This window comes from Patella vulgata, chromosome 1 (assembly GCF_932274485.2).
Source record: "Patella vulgata chromosome 1, xgPatVulg1.2, whole genome shotgun sequence".
Taxonomy (NCBI): Eukaryota; Metazoa; Mollusca; class Gastropoda; family Patellidae; genus Patella; species Patella vulgata.
In genome coordinates, this window is record NC_065879.2 from 38,536,327 (window position 1) to 38,557,970 (window position 21,644).

Below are 21,644 nucleotides of genomic sequence, written 5' to 3' on the forward strand. Positions count from 1 at the left end.
TTCGTCCCATCCGAACGACTAGACAGCTGTCCTTGTCAGGCCCTCCGTCCTGCATCACTGACAAGGGGGAACCACGCCGGAAAATCTGAATGAACTTTCTCGGCCAATGCAGGGATCGAACACCCGACCTCCAGGCTAGCGAGCCAGCGTCTTACCCACTTAGCCACCGTGACCCCCTAATAGTGATATCGCAGTCGTGAGATTGCTGTCCGTTTCTACACTCGATATCATGGAACCGTGGATTGCTGCCCGTTTCTACACTCGATATCATGGAACCGTGGATGGGAAAGACCTACTATGAATACAAAGGCTTCTGCTTCTTAATAGATTATAAGGAGCCATGCTGGAACTGGGACTCTAGTGGAACTGGTTTATATATGTTCAATGTCTGGGATGTCTCGCTGACGTGTGACGACGGGGATTTTGATAACGTATTCTTGAGTCAATGGAGACACATCATGGTATATGTTGGGTATTTGTTACATACACTCTAGACGCTACGCCCTGCACTTATTTTGAAAAATAAATTCCGTATGCTAGGCATAAGTTAACTCTATTCTCTAACTCTATGTAACACGGACCTTAGGGTGTCGCACAGACTCTGCCGTTCCAGTGTTCTTTGCGATATCATCTTGTGGTATTATGTACATCAACTGATGATCAGTTATAACGGAGGTGCTATAATACATGAACATTAAAACTAAAAAAATGTTTGATTCTCAGAGAAGAGTTACATTACCTAATTTAGCAGTATGAAAAATCTGTCGAGCATTATATATTATATAAATTCAGGGGGTTTGTTTTTTTTGTTTTAATTTTAAAAAAAAGAATTAAGAAACAAAATAGATACGGTCATATTTTATTAAACGTCCCCACGAAAAATAAATCCTATTGAATCTGGGCAATCTGAAGACCGGTGCCACATTTACAAAGAGGGCATCCATTTTCATCATGGGCAAAACCAGCACCATTAGGACACCACAGATCACACAAAGCCATATGGATATTGTTACATACTGAAAAATAATTTGAGATGTTTAATATGTGTATATGCTTCGGTAAATATGGATATAATTGCAAATAAAAGTCAATAATTATATTGATCACAGGATATGACAAATGTGACTATAGTATCTGGGGTTTAGTAGACAGACCAGAATCTGGCGTGTTGTGAACTAGAATTTAGGATAACGAAGATACCAAACTGGAATTATATGGGTTGTCGCAGGCTGATATCTGGGATATCGCAGACTAGACTAGAATCTGGTACGATTTGTAAACCGACTGGGGAATGGGGGCGTTTGGTTCCAAGCGAACGGGTACACAACGAGAACAAGTGTAAAACAATAAAAGGCCTCTACTTGTGTGTCCAAGACGAAATCTCGGGTGTAGAATCTAGGGTGCCCCAGACGAAATCCCAGGTGTTGCGGACTAGAATCGAGAGTGCTGCAGCAGTATATTGACTAGAATCTAGGCTGTCCCAGACTAACTTTCGGGTGTCGCGGACCAGGCTAGTATCTGGGGTGTAACATCTGGGATATCGCAGACTAGACTAGAATCTAGGAGGGGGGGGGGTCCAAGCGAACGGATACACAAAGGTCCCTACTTTTATGTCCCAAGATGATGTCAGTCTTTTGACAGGTGTGTCCACATCCATTTGAGGCACAGTGATAACCAGCTTTACAAGGTGAACCGAATTCGCCACTTAAAGAGCACATCTCCACACACGTACCAAACTGTAAAGCAGGAGCAGTCCATCCCACTGGAATATATAGTATTGAATGAATGTCATCTTGTTTTTAAAATATTGTCCGTCTTACGAAGTGGAAGAATCTGAAGACCACATGAACACATTTAAGGTAAACATAGATGAAATCTTAAAATGGATCATTAACATTTATATGCATATATTACCTAAAATTCAAGTCTTTTTAAACAATTCACAAAGCCACATATTCTCTTCGAGATAAACATCGACACCACATAACATAAGTCTTATTACCTGCTACAAAACAAACCAACACTATAACAGCAACTTTCATCTTGTATTCGTCTACTCTTATTTTAGAATAACGATTCTACTTTGTAAATATATAATGTAGGACAGTCTGTGAGATTTTACAACATGTAGATGAAGATAAAAAAGATAGCACGATTTGAAACAATTTGATTCAACTTAGGTGCGGTCATACTCTTCCTATCTATCACGAAATTGTCACATATTCATATTGACCACGTTTACAGGTAATCAAAATCTGTCGTCGCTACAATCTTGTCTCATCAGGACATACCATCTTGGATTTTTTTGAATAATAAAAGTTTAGGTTTTATCAAATAAGATGTGTTAATTTATGTGTTTGTGTGTGTGAGTGTGAGGGGGGGGGGTCTTTAATATTCAAAAACGTACGACGGGTGCCTCAAAAGTGTCTGAACTCACCCAATCATAATGCTAGAACAGTATCTCAGCATGTGCCTGATACGCAACACGTGAATTCCTATATATAGCTATCAAACAACGTGACCCTTTCATTTGCTCTCAAAATGGAGAAAACTCAATACAGGGCAATGATTAAATATGTATCTCCATTTGAAAGATTTAGCACCATAGCAAATTTATGATGACATGTTACAAACATTATGTGGCAATGCTCCTTGGTATAGTACAGGGGGGGATCAGCACTGAAGACAACCAAGGTCTGGCCGACCTTGTGAAGTGACGGTCTAACTAAAAAACCGCAGGATGTTGTATCATTCAATTTCAGGATGAATCGGCCAAAAAATGATATGAATTTAACAGCGATGTCTATGTCAAGTGAATTGCCCGTCTGATTTCATGTGGAGGCAGATCACCATTAATTTCCCAAATGACTTCAATGTCAATTCTGGTCTCTGTATCCGGCTCCAACTTTTCCTCAAACTTCCGTTATGTTGAACGCTTTTCACTACAGGCAGAGCATCAAATGGACATGTCTTTTCTCCAGATATTATATGTGGCTAACCAATGAAATTTTGAGATACATAAACTTAAAGTAGCATTGTAGAAACCTGTAACTATCCGCCGTACATATCACCGTAATCATATTCTTAAGTCTGGAATCTTTACTATTTACCAAAACCTGGCAGAACATGTTAATTTAACCCCTGCTCTTCCATTTTAAACCGAAACATCAAAACGGTAGTGTGCCTCCAGATTTAAAAAGATCCCTACGTTAAATAAGCAAATTGGAAACAATGGGCAAATATATATAAATTGTTTTAAAGTAACAAAGAATTTTTTAGAAAACACACCCTTCACGCCACTCTCTCCTGGAAAGCAAAGCCACGCCAAAAGTGAAATATTCGGATCGGACTCTCACCCATTATTTTTACACATATAACAAAAACAAAACCACTTAATTATTTGTTGTGGTATACACTAAACATTTATTGCAGATCAAATAATTATCCGATACACTAACAATGATAGTGATGGGCTGAGTTGTTACTGGTGGGCTTTCATTCGTCCATAAACTTCAAATTGATATTTAATACCATTTTCCTTGTGAATTTCGGGATCTCTGAAAAACAAACCACACACAGGATTGTCAGGCAACGAATATTCACCAAATGTCATAGAGGGGCTTTCACGTTTTCGGAAAGAAAGACAATAACTACACAAAAATTGATTCGGCATATAACCTTCTTTTCGATAAGCCCAAAGATTAAACAGGGGCAAAAACGATCGAGAAAAAAAAACAGTTAAAAAAATATATGACTTGTAAAACCCACTACAAGGTTTGGGTAACAACTCTCAATAAGTTTTCTGCATACGACATTAAAATAATGTGGCTCAATGAGTAAATCGTTAGTTCGCTATCCTGGAGGTCCCGTGTTCATTCCCGGTGTTCATTCCCGGAGATTCTTAAAATTTAAAATAAATCTAAAACAATTTGACGTATAGCTTCCACAGTAAGTACACTCCTACCATGAACGTCATTATGTCATTTTGAAACTATTGAATACAGGCTTACAGCTACATAATACGTGTCGTAATAATCGTCACAACAACCACGACATCGATTAAATATAATCAAAATCCATAATTACGTACTTGATGAGTTTAAACTGATGTTCAAATGGTGGAAAAGATGTATCTGTTTCAAATTCAGCAAACAAACGTGTTAAATGTAAATGCGTACAAAATGGATGTTCTATGGCGGACTAAAATGTATATCAAAAGCTTTGCATTAACACTATAAGAAAACCAGCAAACATGATACGATTCTAAAATTGACACTTATAAATAAAGTAAAATAAAGTAGAGTAATCTCAGTTTTGAAAAGTAACTTAGTTCGTGAATCCCACCCAGTTACCTCTTGGTAATAACGCAATCAAACTGTATAGTACCTTATAAACATCATGGCCACCCATAACCCAGATATCGTCCTCGGTTATATTACAATCTAAGGCATATTGGTGAGCATCTTCCAGTGATGAACAAGTATAATGCACATTGGTTGGTATCAGAGATTCTCTGAAAAAAATATGTCAGAAAGTGTGATCATAACGATATAAATGATAAAATACCATAGTTGTAAAACAAATGACGTAATCGAGCCATCGAATTTACATGGTTTACTTGCGTTTGGGGTGCAAAGCTACAAATATCGCCCACCTGTGTGATTTACTTGAGTTGTATTATCTGTACAAATAACGTCGAGCTGTACGTGTGATATACAAGGGTTGTATTGTAATAACTGTACAAATATTCTCGAGTTATACACGTGATTTTCATGGGTTGTATTGTAATAACTGTAGACATATCGTAATTTACTTGGGTTAAAATTGTATTGTTATCACCGTGTACATATCGTGATTTGCTTGGGTTGTATTGTAATTATGGTACAAATACAGTCGAGTGATAATGTGATTTAAATGGGTTGTATTTTTGTAACTGTGCAAAGACAGTCGAGTGATACATGCGATTTACAAGGGTTGTATTGCAGTGACTTTACTAAAGTAAAACATACATTATGCAAGAGGTAAATCTGCCTATTGCAGGTCTTTCTTTAGGCCTGAAGTGCTATCTAAATTATTAATTAGACATTAATTAACGTATCCAGACCATAATCAACTCTTGATGTCAACGCTAGCCTGCGATATTTACTGGATTACGATCAGATATGCTGCTCAACTTTCATTCATGATTTAATCATGAAATGGATAATCAAGACTATATTTTTTTTTTATCGTACCGACTTTAGTAACGATGATCGAGGCTAAGCCGAAAATGCAATCACTAAAATCTCGGTTCATTGTGGATCAATTTGAATGAAATTTTCAGCAAATTCCCTTTACATTATCTAGTTTTTAACTATTCTAATCTCCCATAATGTATCTTTAATACCATCGTGTTATACATGTGATTTAGATGTGATTTACATGAGTTGTATTGTAATAACTGTACACATAACGACCAGTGATACATGTGATTTACAAGGGTTGTAATGTAGTAACTGTTATACATTATGTGATTTAGATGGGTTGTTTTCAATAAAGATAAACAAAAAGGTCATCAAACTATGACACTGAAAATATATAAACAATGTTAAATTAAGCCAAATTGTACTTGCAATGCACGGAGTGTTTTTTGATTATAGGGGTCACGGTGGCTAAGTGGGTAAGGCGCTGGCTCGCTAGCCTGGAGGTCGGGTGTTCGATCCCTGCATTGGCCGAGAAAGTTCATCCGGATTTCCGGCGTGGTTCCCCCTTGTCAATGAGGGCCTGAAAAGGACAACTGTCTAGTCTTTCGGATGGGACAAAAAAAACGAGACCCCGTGTACAAATTGGCGTGCTCGTAAAAGATCCCTTGACAGTTGGAATTCGATAAAAGAGTAGGCAGTAGTGCCGCTGTCCGGGCAAAATTTCCCTCATAGCACACTGTATGGCGTATGCCCGTCTTCATTAGCCCAGTTCGGAGCAGTAAAACGTTAAACCCTATTTCATTTCATTATAATTTCATTTTGATTATAACGATATGCAAATAACACTAAAACACAACCGACGACCGGGTTACGACATTGCATAATACTTGGGTATAATGTTAATATCTATTTACATGGAAGTCAAATGCGTACAAGAATAAAATTGAAATAGTACTTACTTGGGTTTACTGGTTATAACGATATTGATGATACCCGGTGCCTTACTTTCATCTTCTTTAGTTGAGATCCACGTGAGTCTACCTTTAATATTGGCTGTACGTTGGTCTGTAAACATAAGAAAAAGGCATCTTTTATTACAACTTTAATTAGTCTCTATTATTAATCTCATCAATTTTAAGATTAGGCATTTACATAAGCATACATTCATATACATGACAATTTTTCTCTGAAACAGATAACCGTTCGCTCTACATATGCTATGGTCAATACTCCACTGCTAATATATACATAATTAAAGTCTTACCGATAGGTTGTAAACATACTATGTTATACTGATAGTTACATAGGTGTTGAGGGTGGGGGTGTCTAGTTGTACGATACCCCATGTGTTTATGCAAGCTATTTCTCATTATGGATCTTCTCAGGCTTGGGGGCACGGTGGCTACGTGGGTAAGACGCTGGCTCGCTAGCCTGAAGGTCGGGTGTTCGATCCCTGCATTGGCCGAGAAAGTACATCCAGAATTTCCTGCGTGGTTACCCCTTGTCCTTGGTGCAGGACGGAGGGTCTGACAAGGACAGCTGTCTAGTCGTTTGGATGGGACGAAAAACCGAGGTCCCGTGTACGCACATTGGCGTGTACGTAACAGATCCCTTGATAGTTGGAATTCGATGTAAGAGTAGGCCGTAGTGCCGCTGTTCGGGCAAAATTTCCCTCATAGCACACTGTATGGCATACGCCCTTCTTCATTAGCCCAGTTAAACCCCATTTCTTCTCTGGCTTCTACGGTTGTCTCGCACTCCTATAAAACCTTCTGTGGGCATTGACATACTATAGACCATGCATATAAATCCCGGAATACCTGTTTATCATCGCAAGTAGTACCCCCCCCCCCCACCACTCTCTCCTATTGTCAAGTCAAATCAAAAGTAACCTACCTTGATGTTTTGGAGCTACAAGTGTTCTGTAATATTTGTCATCGCCACTGTTTTAAACATAGAATAGATCAAAACATAAGTTTGTTACAGTTGAAATTATGATTAATATAATTTTGCGTCATTTCCCCTTGTCAGCCGTGCACGTAAACAAGAAAGAGAGAGAAATGGGGTTTAACGTCCACTCGACACAAACTAGTCATTTCGGGACTAACACATGGTTCAATTTTATTTCAACCATACGCTTGCGCGTAGGGATCTTTAGCAGTGGGAGGAAACCGGAGGAACCGGAGAAAACCTGAGAGGTTGGACAGGCGACCCTACTCCTTGTCACGTACAACCGGGGAATCGAAACCCCGCCAGTTGACTCAATGACAGACCGTATGATACAGCGCGCTTGCTACACATAAACAAACCCTTGACAGTTGGAATTCGATATAAGAATAGGCCGTAGCGCCGCTGTCCAGGCAAAATTCCCTCATAACACGTATTGCCAGTGTGTGTGTGTGTGGGTGTGTGTGTGTTTTTTTTTTTTTATATCAAAGTTCAGTATGTATCAACACAGTTGACTATGAATAGAAAAAAGACTACATTACAATATCCCCGATAGCTAAATATAGTAACACGTACACTAGCTACTTACGGAAGATATGGCCACGGAATTCCATTACTCATTCCAATACCTCGACTTTTGTCGCACATAGCAGCTACGATCTTCATAATCGTTGTTTACAGCCCTAAATGTCACCGGTCTATATATAAACTGAGAGAGTATAATGTGTATTAAAAGCATATTCATAATTATTTTCTACATGACGCTTTTCTATAAATCACAAACAAAACAACAATGCGACAACTCTTCCATAAGCCGCCATGACACAAAATCGATACATGTGATGACGTCGTTTCACGCTACTTTAACCAGTCCTGTAGGAAAGGACAGACGAAAAGAACAATCAATTTATTTGACCTAAATAAGTTATTGTTTCAAAAAGAATAAAAAATGACCTATATTATTATTTTAACTCATTACACATGTTTTATATCGAGAGGTGATATAAACCGAATATGTCACATAACAGTCAAAAAAGTAAATTCTTTACTATGGCGACGCCTTTAGAATCATTAGAAAAAGACAAACATTACACAAGAAAATCCACGTTCAAAATAGTATATGGGTCAAAATATTTTTTTTCTGTAAACTTGAGATGAAACTATAAAAGTGGGAATGTCTTAAGGAAAAAAAAGAAGATATTTTAGTAAACATAACTCCTGTTTATATGACTTGAAATACTACTTGGTTTTCTTAATGGTTTCATGAACGAATCGTGTTTTATGTTCTATAAAATTCAAATATGTTTATTATATGCCATATGAATGTGTATTTATGTTTATACACAAACAACATAGTCAATAAAACAATAACATTTTGCATTACTTGCTAAATATAATAGAATGATTGTGCGCAGACCCAAGCATTTTTTATGCTCAGTTCACTTGATTATCCTTTCGGGACTAACATATGGCTCAATTTTATTTCAATAATTCTCTTGCGCGTAGGAGTCTTATGCAGGAGTCTCTCTCCTTGTCACGCCACATAATGATCACTAGACCACCAAACTCCATGACTATCATTATTACCGCTGCTATGCAAATGCTACTTTCATTTGGGCTATCTCTTTTAACCTATAGTTTTAATGATTTTTTTTATCTAAATTCCTTAGATTGTTGAAATTTTTCTCTACACAGAAACACTAACTAGTGAAAACTGAAGGAAGTCAACAGAAAGATATTAAATTTAGAACAAAGAATAAAAGTTAATTTTTTACTGGTACAAACGGTTAAAGTATATAAAAATTCTTAAAGAATTTTAGCAAATTCATTATGCAAGAAGGCAAATTGTTTGAACACCACTCCTCTTTCGTATATTTTGCCAGTGAATAATTCTTGGTGGGCCTATTTTAAATACTATTGAATCTAAGCCGTAACAAATTTGATATTTCAACAAAACTTGCAAATTACGCATCGTTACCTTAATTTTGTAACAGCACCTTCCAATGTATTTTTCAGCGATATCACGTCAAAGGGCCTAAATCGCTAATATTTGTGACCTAGAAATTGGAAACAAATGGGTCGCAACGCATATAATAATGTAATATGAATGTATATAAACTGATTTACATTCAATCGTTTCTGTTTTTACTGTAATTTCTAACCAGTAATGTTCGGCGAAATACGCCAGAAGTCTCTATCGAATGGCAATCTCTAGCGTCTGGTTATTCCAGTATCCACCAATAGTCTTTATTGCGCATGTTCTCCGGATAAGAATATGGTGCCACCGTTTGACATGACTTGTTGAATATGTCTAGCCTCGTTCTCCGAGGTCCTTGTTACAAATGGCACTGAAACGCATTATGGTGTACGCGTTGTGTACCAATGGTAAATTGTTTATTTTGTCTTAAATATGGATATCAGAAGCCCATCATTTCTCGGTAAGATCACAACATCAATGTTGATTTAAATTGACAAAAAATTCATGCTTTCAATGTCGAAGATTTTGGATGATATCGAGTCAGAAACTTAGCTACTTTAAGTCTTTAAGAACAAACCGAAATTTCACCGTGACAAAGTGTGCTTGTCAAACCCTACGAAAATGTCACCACCTAACCGAAATAGTCCGAAATACCCCCACCCCCACCACACCCCAACAGGGTAGGGGAATTCTTTCGGGTACGATAGTAGGGCAAATTAAAGTCACATATTTTCTACTTAAAGATTAAGAAGTTCACAGCGGTTTAGGAAACTTTAGGTTCGTATAGGGGCTGTGTGGTTGAAAACTCTGTGCACGTTGAACCATGGGGATTGCTAGCCTAACATCGCAAAATTTCTCCGGAAAATCTGTCTTCCTCACACTGTGTCGGATTACTGGACGTATTACTGCAGATGGACGCTCATATTATATAATGAGCGCGAAAATAGGTTGCTACATGCGTGTATTTAGATATGTAAATACCAATAATATTGTTGAAGGCAAGTACATAGATGTAATATAGTCAGTTTGGTGCAGAAGTTTGGTGACACCCGAGCCAAATTCCTTTTTTGTGTGCCCCTGAGAATTGAATACAGGACCTAGTACTAAGACATAAGAGAAAGGAAGATGACTTTAAGGTAATTCTACAGCGCTCAAAGATTCACTGCTACTTAATATTATCTTAACCAGTACTTTAGTCCCCTCTTCCCCTCCACCCCCTCCACGCCACCAATCACAGGATAAGTTGGACAAATAAAAAAACTATTAAAATAATATATTTTATACTTTTATGAGTATCATAATAACATGACCAACATTTCTCAAAATACATTTCAGCAAAAACAAGTTTTACTTACAAATACATATATGGTATTATTTCTCTTCTATGATACTATATGATTTAGCAAACAACGTCTTTAATTAATCTCAATCCACACCTCAATACACACAGGAAAAGAGATTCTTTTCTAGGACACAAAAATATGAGAATTCTGTAAAACAAGGGAAATAACTCTGATTTTGGAAATCCGATAGCCGGTATCAGTTAAATATGGTACAGTGCTCCTCATCATAGGCGTACGAGCCAGGGGGGCAGCTGCCCCCTAACTTTCGGGTAAGCTGACTTTTCGGGCAGACGGGTAAAGTGAAAAAAAATTTATTTCATCTACTTGGCAAATAAAGTGCCCAAAATCTAATAAAACACTAATTTTACGCGTTTGCGGCCGTCAAATATTACAAGGTCAGCTCCACTTCTTCGCCTCTCGAAGAAAACTGGCGCCGCTGTCTGTAAACCTGAAATTTTTTCGGGCATTTCTAGTTTTGCTTCCCTGTCACCAAGCCCTAATAAAACACTAATTTTACTTATCTTTTAATTGAATACCACGAATTTGTAGAGTTGACTATGGATTAAAACATTTGTCTGGAGCCACTCTACTTTGTGCGACATTTTTCAGGCATCGATTATTATTTGTGAATGCCGCTGCAACAGTCTGATTGAATGGTTGGAATTTAAAATGGGATTTAGGTTACAAAACCATTGGATACTGTTGGAGTTGCTTACACAGGCTAGAATAGCAGAAAACGCATATGCGGTGGTTAAATTTTCAAAATTTTCTCCGGGAGGGTGAGGCCTCCATACTCCGCGGCGATTGATTGTTTGTTTGGAATTTGGGTCAGCCAGGTGGGCTATATTGGACCAAATTGAAGTTGCTGTATTCACAGGCTGGAATAACAGGAAAACGCGTTTGCGGCAGTTAAATTTTCAAAATTTTCTGCTAGCGGTCCCGTCTTCGTGGACTGTAAACGATTGATCTTTTGATTGGAATTCGAGTCAGACATCTTAATTAGGCTATAATAGACCACTTTGTTCAAGGACTGAAATAGCAGGAAAACGTGTTTGCAGCCGTCAAATATTCCAAAATTTTCTTTTGGGGTGGGGGTGGGGGAGTCCATGCAAGGTAATCTCTGCTTCTTCGCCTCTCGAGGAAGACCGACGCCGCTGTCTGTAAACCCGAATTTTTTTCGGGCATTTCGGGTTCTGCCCCCCTAACTGTCACCGAGCCCGTACGCCTATGCTCCTCATAGTTGAATACAGTATCGCTCGGTGCTATAATCCACAGTCCACGCATTAAACACAGTCTACGATCTGTTACATTGACTACAACCTTACACTGAGAATGTTAATATAATAAGATTGTGAGGAGTTATTTGTGATTCGTCGAAAATCCAAACGGGAACGTGATTCAAGTTAATTCGAATACAAATGGAAAATTAAATATATTTAATTATTTAGTGAACCTACTTTACGATACATAATTAATATTCAAACATATTTAATCAGGGCTCTAACTAGAAATGTCATACTTGGCAGTGGTATGCAACTGTGCTATATCGTCTCTTTTTTTAACTAAAGGATAAAATAAAAGTAGAGTGCCGCCTATTAGTGGTGTAATACCACAGATATAAATAACTATATTGAATGTACCAGTTATATCTCTTAGCCAGCCTGAAAAATATAATATAAATCCAATGTTAATTGTCTAAGAACCATTCCCTTTCTAGTCATTCGATAAATCAATCCTAGTTACTTATTGATGACTTAATGCTGGTTCCCTTGACAGCCAATGAGAACAGACTACTGGTTATCAACCAGCATTAAAGTCCATGTGGTAGGTAAAAAGAATTTAGTAAACAAGTATGGGCGTAGGCCTACTGTACTGACCAGGCAGCGAGCATGATGTCCCCACAGACATCATGGAATTGGGACACGTCTGAGAAATAAACCCGCCAATTATCATATCGATAGTACTTGAATCGGCGTCGCTTCCAAGAAGAACAACGAAATGAGTAGCGCATGGAAACATGTTTCTGTTCTACATGGTAACATGCCTAATACACACAATCGTTACTAGTTTTCACGAAATATAAATTTCCTTTTCAGTCTTCTTGTCAAATTATTTGAGTTAGTAAGCCTACTACCAAAACGAAATACAGTTGAACTCTCTTTTACAAAAAATATTGCTACTCACCTAAAAATGGCTGACCAGCCGCCGCCCCACAACCCTGTATCAGTAAAATTAAGGCTAAAACCTTTGGCATTAATTTTAGTCCCACAAAGTCAATAAGAACAACTGACATATAGTTTACATAAACACCACCGAAAAATCCATAAAATCCTGAGAGCACTGACATGACGATAAAATTGTTAACTGGTAAAAAACAGAGAATAACTACCCCAATTAGTATGACGCTGACGGCTTTTATTTTATAACGTTGTATCACGTTGAGGTCGCCGAGGATACCGCTACCAATACGACCCAAAAGATCACCAATACCGCAAATCGATAACATTAGTGCCTTTTCATATTTGTCGATACCTTTATCCTTGACGTGAAGAGGTAAAAATAAAATGAAATTAAAATAACCGAAAAAAGCCAGAAAACTACATATAACATAAAATATTGAAACCGGTCTTCGTAATACGCTAAAATCAAATAATTTTCTACAAATATTCTTTCTTTCGGAAGCATCGTGTACGTGTCCATTTTGGATCACACCCGTGTCATTAAGTTGTGTGGCCTCAGTGTCTTCTTCTAAGAATATGCTGCCCGTGCTAGCCATGAGTGCTCGTAATTTTACGTCATAATTTACTTCTTCTTTTGATATAGATTTAATAAAGGTCTGTAGTTCAGTCTCTTCCTGTATTTTACTGTCATTTTCACAAGATTTCGTTTCATAACCTTTGATTGGTCGGAACAGTGAACCAAATAATGTGACATGGAAATAGAGCGCTCCGAGCAGAAGTAGCGTGCCATTTAAACCATACGTATCCAGTAAGAACTGAATAAATGGCGGTAAAGTAAATTGTCCTATACTAGCACCCGCTAAAGCCAAACCATTGGCCAATGTCCGCCTTTTCTTGAAGTAATTTCCTACCATGACTAGGCTATTTCCATATAAGGTGGCGTTTCCTATACCTACAATTACAAGAAAAAAATGACAAAACACTGATACAATGAGCAGTATTCATTTCCTAAACACAAGATAAGACGGCCTTAAAGGACAATATTGGTGTCAGTCATTATCACATGTGATAGAACTGGTTAAACACATTCCAAATATAATTTTAACACAGAGATCATTTGGAACGTGTTTAACCAGTTCTATCACATATGTGATAATGACTGACACCAATGTTGTCCTTTAAATCAAATACGTCGATTTTAGACCGAATTCATCGGAAGGAATTGGATCGGTTTTTAAATTAATTCCCGCCAATTTTCACAATATTTGAACGACGCCATTTTCAGAACTTCTTTCTAAAAGCGGCAAGTTATCCTAATAAGTAAACTGGTAGCCGCATCACAATTCTATGGGTGTCGCTACATATCACTTACCGTCATACAGCCAAGGTTACATGCAGGGTACCGGAGTCTGTCGAATGACCTTATAACTAAACTTCGGCATATATAGATATGATTATCCAGCCATATGACGGTTTGTATTACTGCAAACGTATCACATATTATCTTCCGCAAATTGTACACAGAGAGAGAGAGAGAGAGAGAGAGAGAGAGGGAGCTTAACGTCCACTCGACACAAACTAGGTGATTTCGGGACTAACGCATGGTTCAATTTTATTTCAATTATTCGCTTGCGGGTAGGGAAATTGTACAGAACTAGGATAAAGATTACCTTAAGTCTTTCACACATATTTAACCTCATTTGTTTTTATCTAAGGTAAATTTACTGGTAAATGAATTCGAACTGAGGAGACAATGAAGACTTACCAAAACCTATGCCCAGAAATCCTATTACAAATCCTATGCTGAGTAATAAACTGCTGATTGACATACCAATAAATGCTACTACCCCTCCAATCATTACCACTGCTCGAGCTGTAAAATGCTCGCCAAGGATGATACTAATTGGAGCTGAAAAATTATAATATGAAAACTTATTTCATTGCATGTAGTATCACAGGTTTTTTTTTTTGGTCGATGGATTTGAAGTCGACCATCCGCTTTCTGAACAAGTCGGTTACGTATTATTTTTTTTTCAGACAGATATGTATCGAAAATAAAACGAAACGAAATATGTGTATAATTCAGATTTCTCTTCATAGAAAGTAAAAAGATCAAAACAATATAGTTTGAACTTTACAATTAGTTTAATATTTGCTTTATTATTTTCCTCAACACAAAGCCCCCCCCCCCCCACACACACACACACACCCCTCTTCCCAAAATATCCCCTCGACCGGTATTTTAATATATATTCTTGTATTCTAGATAACTGGTATCCGATTTCATCGTTAGTAATTGCCAACTTACCAGCGAAGGCATAAATTATTCCGGAAACGCTGATTACCATTGTCGCCAAGGCTGTAGATATATGAAACGTCTCTATAAATTGTTCTACTAGAATACCAAATGATTTCGCCAGTCCAACCATGCAGAAAATATTCATGAAACTGGCTGGAAATAAAAACATTTCCTATTGTAAGAACCAAGGCTATTAATTCAGAAATCAAGAAACTAGACACATTACTGACAGATTATTTTGAGTGGAAGTTCGGTTATGTTAACATTAACGTCAGGAGTCAGCATTGCCTGTTTCTGAATACAATTTCAAATAAAATAAAATCACTGTTTATTTTAAAATATATATAACTATATTATTATTAAATCATGAGATAAATTGCAATATGATATCTTACCACCAACTATTACCCATGCCCAACCCCTGTCAATGGGCAGGCGGCTCTTTGAAGTCATTTGTTCTTCTTGTGTATGACTGTATCCAAATAAGACTTACAACAACAAAACTGAAATAAAGGTAAAATACAATAATATACTTCATAAAATAATGAAATGAAGTTTGAGTCTATAAGTCCCACGTTTGTGAATCACTGAGCTGTTACTTATTATATATTAGATAACATAAGACAACCACTTATATTGGATAACATAACTAATGACAACTGAACCAAGACATAGCTTGAAGGAACGATGTTCACTGAAGTGTCGCATCCACAAGAGGTTTGGGTGGCAATATATTATCTTGAAGCGATTCAAATAGCAGTGTTATTACGAGTCTGTCGACTGGTTAAAGTGCATGCATAAATACATACACTATTAATGGACAATGTTAAAGGGACATTAGTTAAGATTAGATAAAGAGTTGACAGTTCTCGCTGTAATAGTTAAAATAGATAATGACAACAAAATATGCTGAAAATTTCAGTCAAATTGCTTCACTCTGAACCGAGATATAAGCCATTATATTAGCCATTCAATTTTAGGCTAGTCTCGGTCGTATTACTGACGTTGGTATGATAAAAAAGTCTCGATTATCAAATTTTATCTTATATTACCCATCACAAAATGGATTCAAATCCAGTAAATATTGCTAGCTAATGATGTTATCGAGAGTTGAGAGTTGATTACAGTCTGGATAAGTTAAACATACATTATGCAAGAGCTAAATCCGCCTATTGCACCTCTTCTTTGGGCCTGAAATGCAAAAAGTTTCGCCCACCCCCACCCCCCTGTGAAAATATGCTGAAAATTACAGTCAAATTGCTTCACTCTGAACCGAGATATTAGCCATTCAATTTTAGGCTAGTCTCGGTCGTATTACTGACGTTGGTATGATAAAAAAGTCTCGATTATTCAATTTTATCTTATATTACCCATCACAAAATGGATTCAAATCCAGTAAATATTGCTGGCTAATGATGTTATCGAGAGTTGAGAGTTGATTACAGTCTGGATAAATTAAACATACATTATGCAAGAGCTAAATCCGCCTATTGCAGCTCTTCTTTTGGCCTGAAATGCAAAAAGTTTCGCCCACTCCCACCCCCCTGTGAAAAAAATGTCGACCATAAAAACAATAGATATACATTGTCTGTCAATTTTACAGCAACCCTGAGACCCCCCCCCCCCCATTGCTCTGAGCTAGTTACGGCCCTGGGATTAATATACTTTTTGGCAACAGGACGGAGGGCCTGACAAGGACAGCTGTCTAGTCATTCGGATGAGACGAAAAACCGAGGTCCCGTGTACACATTGGCGTGCACGTAAAAGATCCCTTGACAGTTGGAATTCGATATAAGAGTAGGCCGTAGTGCCGCTGTCCGGGCAAAATTTCCCTCATAGCACACTGTATGGCGTATGCCCGTCTTCATTAGCCCAGTTCGGAGCAAAACAGTAGGACGCTAAACCCCATTTCATTTCATTTCATTTCATTTCCTTTTTGACAAGATTTATCTTTATTGTGTTTTGTCGGATAGTGTATATTGGCTTTGAAGTCTAGAATATTTTACTTTTAAGGCATCAACAGCGATCACCCAAAAGTGTACTCAAAGAATACTATAGGATGTATCTTTAATACGCCTACAATTTGGGTTCTTGTATTAACGTTCTGAAATGTTGAGTATGTTAAATTCAAACATGATATATTTTGATCTGTCCATTAATCTCTTTCAGATTAGCACTTGTATTATTTATTTTACGTATAAAGATGAAATAATTCATGGCCATGCTTGGTACTGTTTCATACAAAATAAAATACGTAATAGATTTTAAGGGATAAGCGGTAGTTTGCTCACTTCTACATTCATTCAAGGACATTCTTTACTAACTAGACTAATATATCAAGATTTCAAATTAATGTCATCCAAATCATATGTGATCTACTTATATCATCAAAACTTTACAGAAACATCCAATCATGAACGTCATTTGTATTTATGTTTACAGAGCAAAACAAAAGGTCGAACTTTTATTTAAATCATTTATGTCTTGTTAAAGTTGATATAAACATTAAAAAACACGATGTTTCATAACATCTGTTGGCAGGCAATGTTTTCAATATCTAGCTTACACAACAGGACTAAAACAATAATTTGTAAAGAATTGACTATAAACCAAGAAGATTACAAGCATGTCTCTTCATTTATGGCTACACATTTAATCTACTTAAAATCGGACCTATCCGATGACATCGAGAGTTGATTATAACATGTAAGGCCTAAAGAAAGACCTACAATAGGCAGGTTTAGCTCTTGCTTAATCAATCAAAATACTGAAAAAGATATGCATCCCTAAATATATCAACATCTAACTTCCATTTTCCGATCGGAATTCCCGTATATGACGCAAAAAGAATATGGGGTTATATTTCATTAGTTTTACAATGTGTATATAATAGGGTATAAAATTGAAATTAAGCTTGATTAGAGATAACTGCTTCACAATAGAGTTGTCATAAGAAATAATGTAGATGTCACAGGTGACGTCTAGCAGAACAACAGTCATATGTTTAATACATAATATTATATGAATAAATCTAACACCATGAACAAGTACAGAAAAGATGGATTTTCAGGCAAGGAATAGCATTGTCGTTCGGATTGTAAATGAAAATTATTCAAACTAAACTTCGTCTCGAAACGATGACAATATTCTAACAACGTCATGTCTCGTTTCAATAAAATGACAATATCACAACTTTAAGCCTCGTCTCGAAAAGATGGTATTACCATAAATATCACAACTCTAAGCCTCGTCCCGAAAAAATGACAATATCATAATGTCATAACTTTAAGCCTCGTTTCGAAAATATGACAATATCATAATGCTACAATTTTATGTCTCTTCTCTGAAGTTGAAAATAACACAACTTTAAGCCACGTCTCGAAAAGATGACAATATTATAATGCCACAACTTTAAGCCTCGTCACGAAAAGATGACATTATCATAATGTCACAACTTTATGTCTCGCCTCTAAACGATGACAATATCATAATGTCACAACTTTAAGCCTCGTCTTCAGAAAATGACAATATCATGATGTCGCAGCAAGTGACCATCCCAGTTTGAACAGAGTCTCTAAAATAAAAGTCCGAGCACGTATGCAATTTAAGTGCCAAAACATACAGAAATCGTGTATTTACCTTGTCTCAAAATTTGAGCTCAAAATATTGAGTCGTTTGGACGTGAACGACAAAACCTCTTATCCGGACACGTAACCTTTTTAAGATTTCGGTTCAATTTTTTCGTTGGGTGACCTGATAATCTATCAATGTTTCTTTAGAGGACAAAACAGTGCATGGTCTGTACTTGATATCAAACGGTAAATTTCACCTAATCGTTTTTTAAAAAAAATAAAATTCGGGTTTTATCCAGTCTCAATTTCCAGATGAAGGCTGACAGGTTTAAGTTGTTTCAAAACGTATCACGTATCTTGAGTTAGTTGCTGTGCACTAAGATAGAGGTTTTTAAGGGCTTTTCACACAAAATTAAGCAGTTTTATTCTCCAAAATATAATCGAGATTGGCCCTTTAACGCCTCGTATCTAAAAGATGACAATATCAAAAGCCCACAACTTTAAGTCTCGTCTTGAAAAGATGACGATAATTATAATAATGTCAACTTTAAGCCCGTCTTGAACAGATGACAATATCACAGTATTCCAGTATCGGTACTGTTGTATCATCCCGTCATATATAAATCATACTAACCTAAATTAAAGCCGCTTTATTAAATAGAATATTATCGAAAAATACTAATAGTTCACATGTATGAGCCCACAATCTGTCCTTGACAATAATATAGACTATATAAATAGTATACTGTAAATAATGTATTTTATGGCCCACCGTGTTACCTACACGAGAAATCAATGATGCATGTCTAATACAAACATCATAAATTATTATTATACAGTACCGTAGTACAATCACATTGCGAATCCACGGGGATGGTGACATTGAGGCAATACGTATCGGAAAACCAATAGGTATAAAGACAACAGCGGAGAGGGTGGATGATGGACCAGTGCACAAAGAGATCGTTAAGCAGTAGTATATGTATATTAGTTCAATAAAATTAAACTACATTTTGTGATAAATATATGATTATCTACTGAAGCGAAATAACAGTAGAACACAGTGCAGCTGCCAGGACAAACTTTCCCTCATAGCACACTGCATGGCGTATGGGCTGTGACCATCTTCATTATCCCGGATGGAGCAGGAAAATAGGACGTTCAACCCCATTTCATTTCAATTATCTATGGCAGCAGATAGATATTTCCCTTGATTATTAAACCGAGGGAACACAGACACGTTTAAAAATAAAACAGACGAAATTTTCCAATAATATGACGTTTAAAATAGGCAGGAATGTTCAACAATCCATACTGAATTGTTTTCTTCTTTTATTTTAAACAGTTTAATTGCCAAAGCACACAAAAACATACATAAAAAGGTACATACACATAAAATTCACGTTATTTATAATAATATATTAATTAATATGGATATGATCAGTTAAATTTTGCCCTAATCTCCCAATCAATCGTTTACAACAGCTATTATTGTTAGGAAGATAATTTAATTTATTGACAATTAAAACTGAAAATTACTGGATCTGACTATACATTCGTCACCCTTCCTGCGTCATCATGTTTATTTTCTAATTGATCACAAGAAAAATGTATTTCCACGATTATAAAAATGTGAATATTGTTTATAACGAAAAACTCTCTCATATTACTTGATGTAGGTTTTATGATCGTGCTTCGCCACAAAAAATTACATAACACACTATTTAAACCAAACACAGACTGAATTTATAAGGCGCCGGGATTATTTATACAGAGTACATTTTAACTTTCCATCATACCATTGAAACACTTGTGATCTTTTATGTTCCGCCCCCTGGTTTAATGCAAACTCTTACTGGCATAAAATTCATGACATAAATTCCAATTAGTGACTTTATTCAGAATCCGATCGCATAATTATCATAGGGTGTAATAACATCGCAACAATTTAACGTTGTGATTCAATGGTAATGCAATTTTAGGGTTTGAATGTTCAAAATAAACATAAGAGTCAATTCGAAGTAGAAAGGAAAGGCATGGAGTTTAACGTCCATTGTCTCCTCTTAACACTTTGAGACTGGCATGCGGTTATTTTATAGTCACTTTTATAGTCATTTTGCAAAGAGAGCGAATACCTTCTTACTCGCCACCCAATTCAAACTGTCAAAGAAGCGACGCCGTCAGCGTGAATTTGTGTTTAGCAGCAATGACTGAGACCCCCTTCAACCCGGCCCCTCCATCGCCACCTCCAAACATAGAGTAATATACCCAACCGTCCCTTCCAGCATACCAGAAGTGCACTATGTATGGGTGTTTTCGTGTCACTGCTTTGATTTCAAACGAAAACATGCCATCGTTAAATTTTAAAGGGAGTCGTATGTTAGTCTATAAATTATTACTTGCATCATTCAGACTCATCATGGCGGTACACATGACTCAAGTGGACCCGTTACCAGTACCGTAATAATAATACATATTATGGAGAATATATTACATCTATCTAGACATTCGTTACAAAACACGATAAATCATCCAGTAATAAGCAGCTTCAGGAGAAAATATATAGCGTATCGATGTCCATTGCCATGCGCAAGCAATCTCTAGTTCTAGCCAACCGAATCCACACACTTCATTATCGACAGATATTCCGAATGACTTTGTTTGTTTTGGGGTGAACAAGAGATGGAAAGCGGGGTTATAGTCTATATTCTCTTATCATATGACGCTTATCTACATAATTACATACTCACCAGTAATATATCTCAAATCAGCGTATCATCTCATTCATTCATGCCGTATCAGTTCGTGGTGGTATACACACTCAACACATTGCTCTACTGCGCGTGTTAACGGGAAATTGACCTTTGACATTAACACTTCATTATCCAGGCGCTCAAAAATTCCTGCTAGCAGTGGTAGGCTATATCGGCAAAAGAAATGAAATGAAATGGGGTTTAACGTCCTATTGTTATGCTCCTAAACTGGGCTAATGAAGACGGACATACACCATACAGTGTGCTATGAGAGGAAATTTTGCCCGGGAAGCGGCGCTACGGCCTACTTTTATATCGGATTCCAACTGCGCCAAGGGATCTTTTACGTGCACGCCAATATGTACACGGGACCTTGGTTTTTCGTACCA

At 36.9% G+C, this 21,644-nt stretch overlaps 1 protein-coding gene and 1 long non-coding RNA gene across 4 annotated transcripts; both read right to left on the reverse strand.

Annotated features, from left to right (window-relative positions):
* Positions 1–874: 874 nt before the first annotated feature.
* Positions 875–8,000, reverse strand: LOC126826850 (uncharacterized). 3 transcript variants are annotated; one of them, XR_007682426.2, is made up of 8 exons: positions 7,720–8,000; positions 7,080–7,126; positions 6,143–6,248; positions 4,387–4,513; positions 4,091–4,200; positions 2,003–3,557; positions 1,607–1,762; positions 875–1,016 (listed from the first exon to the last, which is right to left on the reverse strand). It is a non-coding gene; the product is annotated as an uncharacterized LOC126826850 (long non-coding RNA). The 3 variants fall into 3 exon arrangements; XR_007682435.2 differs by having other exon boundaries at positions 1,915–3,557; XR_007682432.2 differs by lacking the exon at positions 4,091–4,200.
* A 3,872-nt stretch (positions 8,001–11,872) lies between these two features.
* Positions 11,873–21,360, reverse strand: LOC126824007 (monocarboxylate transporter 13). The gene is made up of 6 exons (XM_050553094.1): positions 21,253–21,360; positions 15,326–15,433; positions 14,940–15,083; positions 14,397–14,540; positions 12,636–13,583; positions 11,873–12,112 (listed from the first exon to the last, which is right to left on the reverse strand). The coding sequence occupies exons 2-6, from the start codon at positions 15,381–15,383 to the stop codon at positions 11,952–11,954; spliced, it is 1,455 nt and encodes a 484-aa protein (XP_050409051.1). The 5' UTR covers positions 15,384–15,433; positions 21,253–21,360; the 3' UTR covers positions 11,873–11,951.
* Between the last annotated feature and the right edge of the window lie 284 nt (positions 21,361–21,644).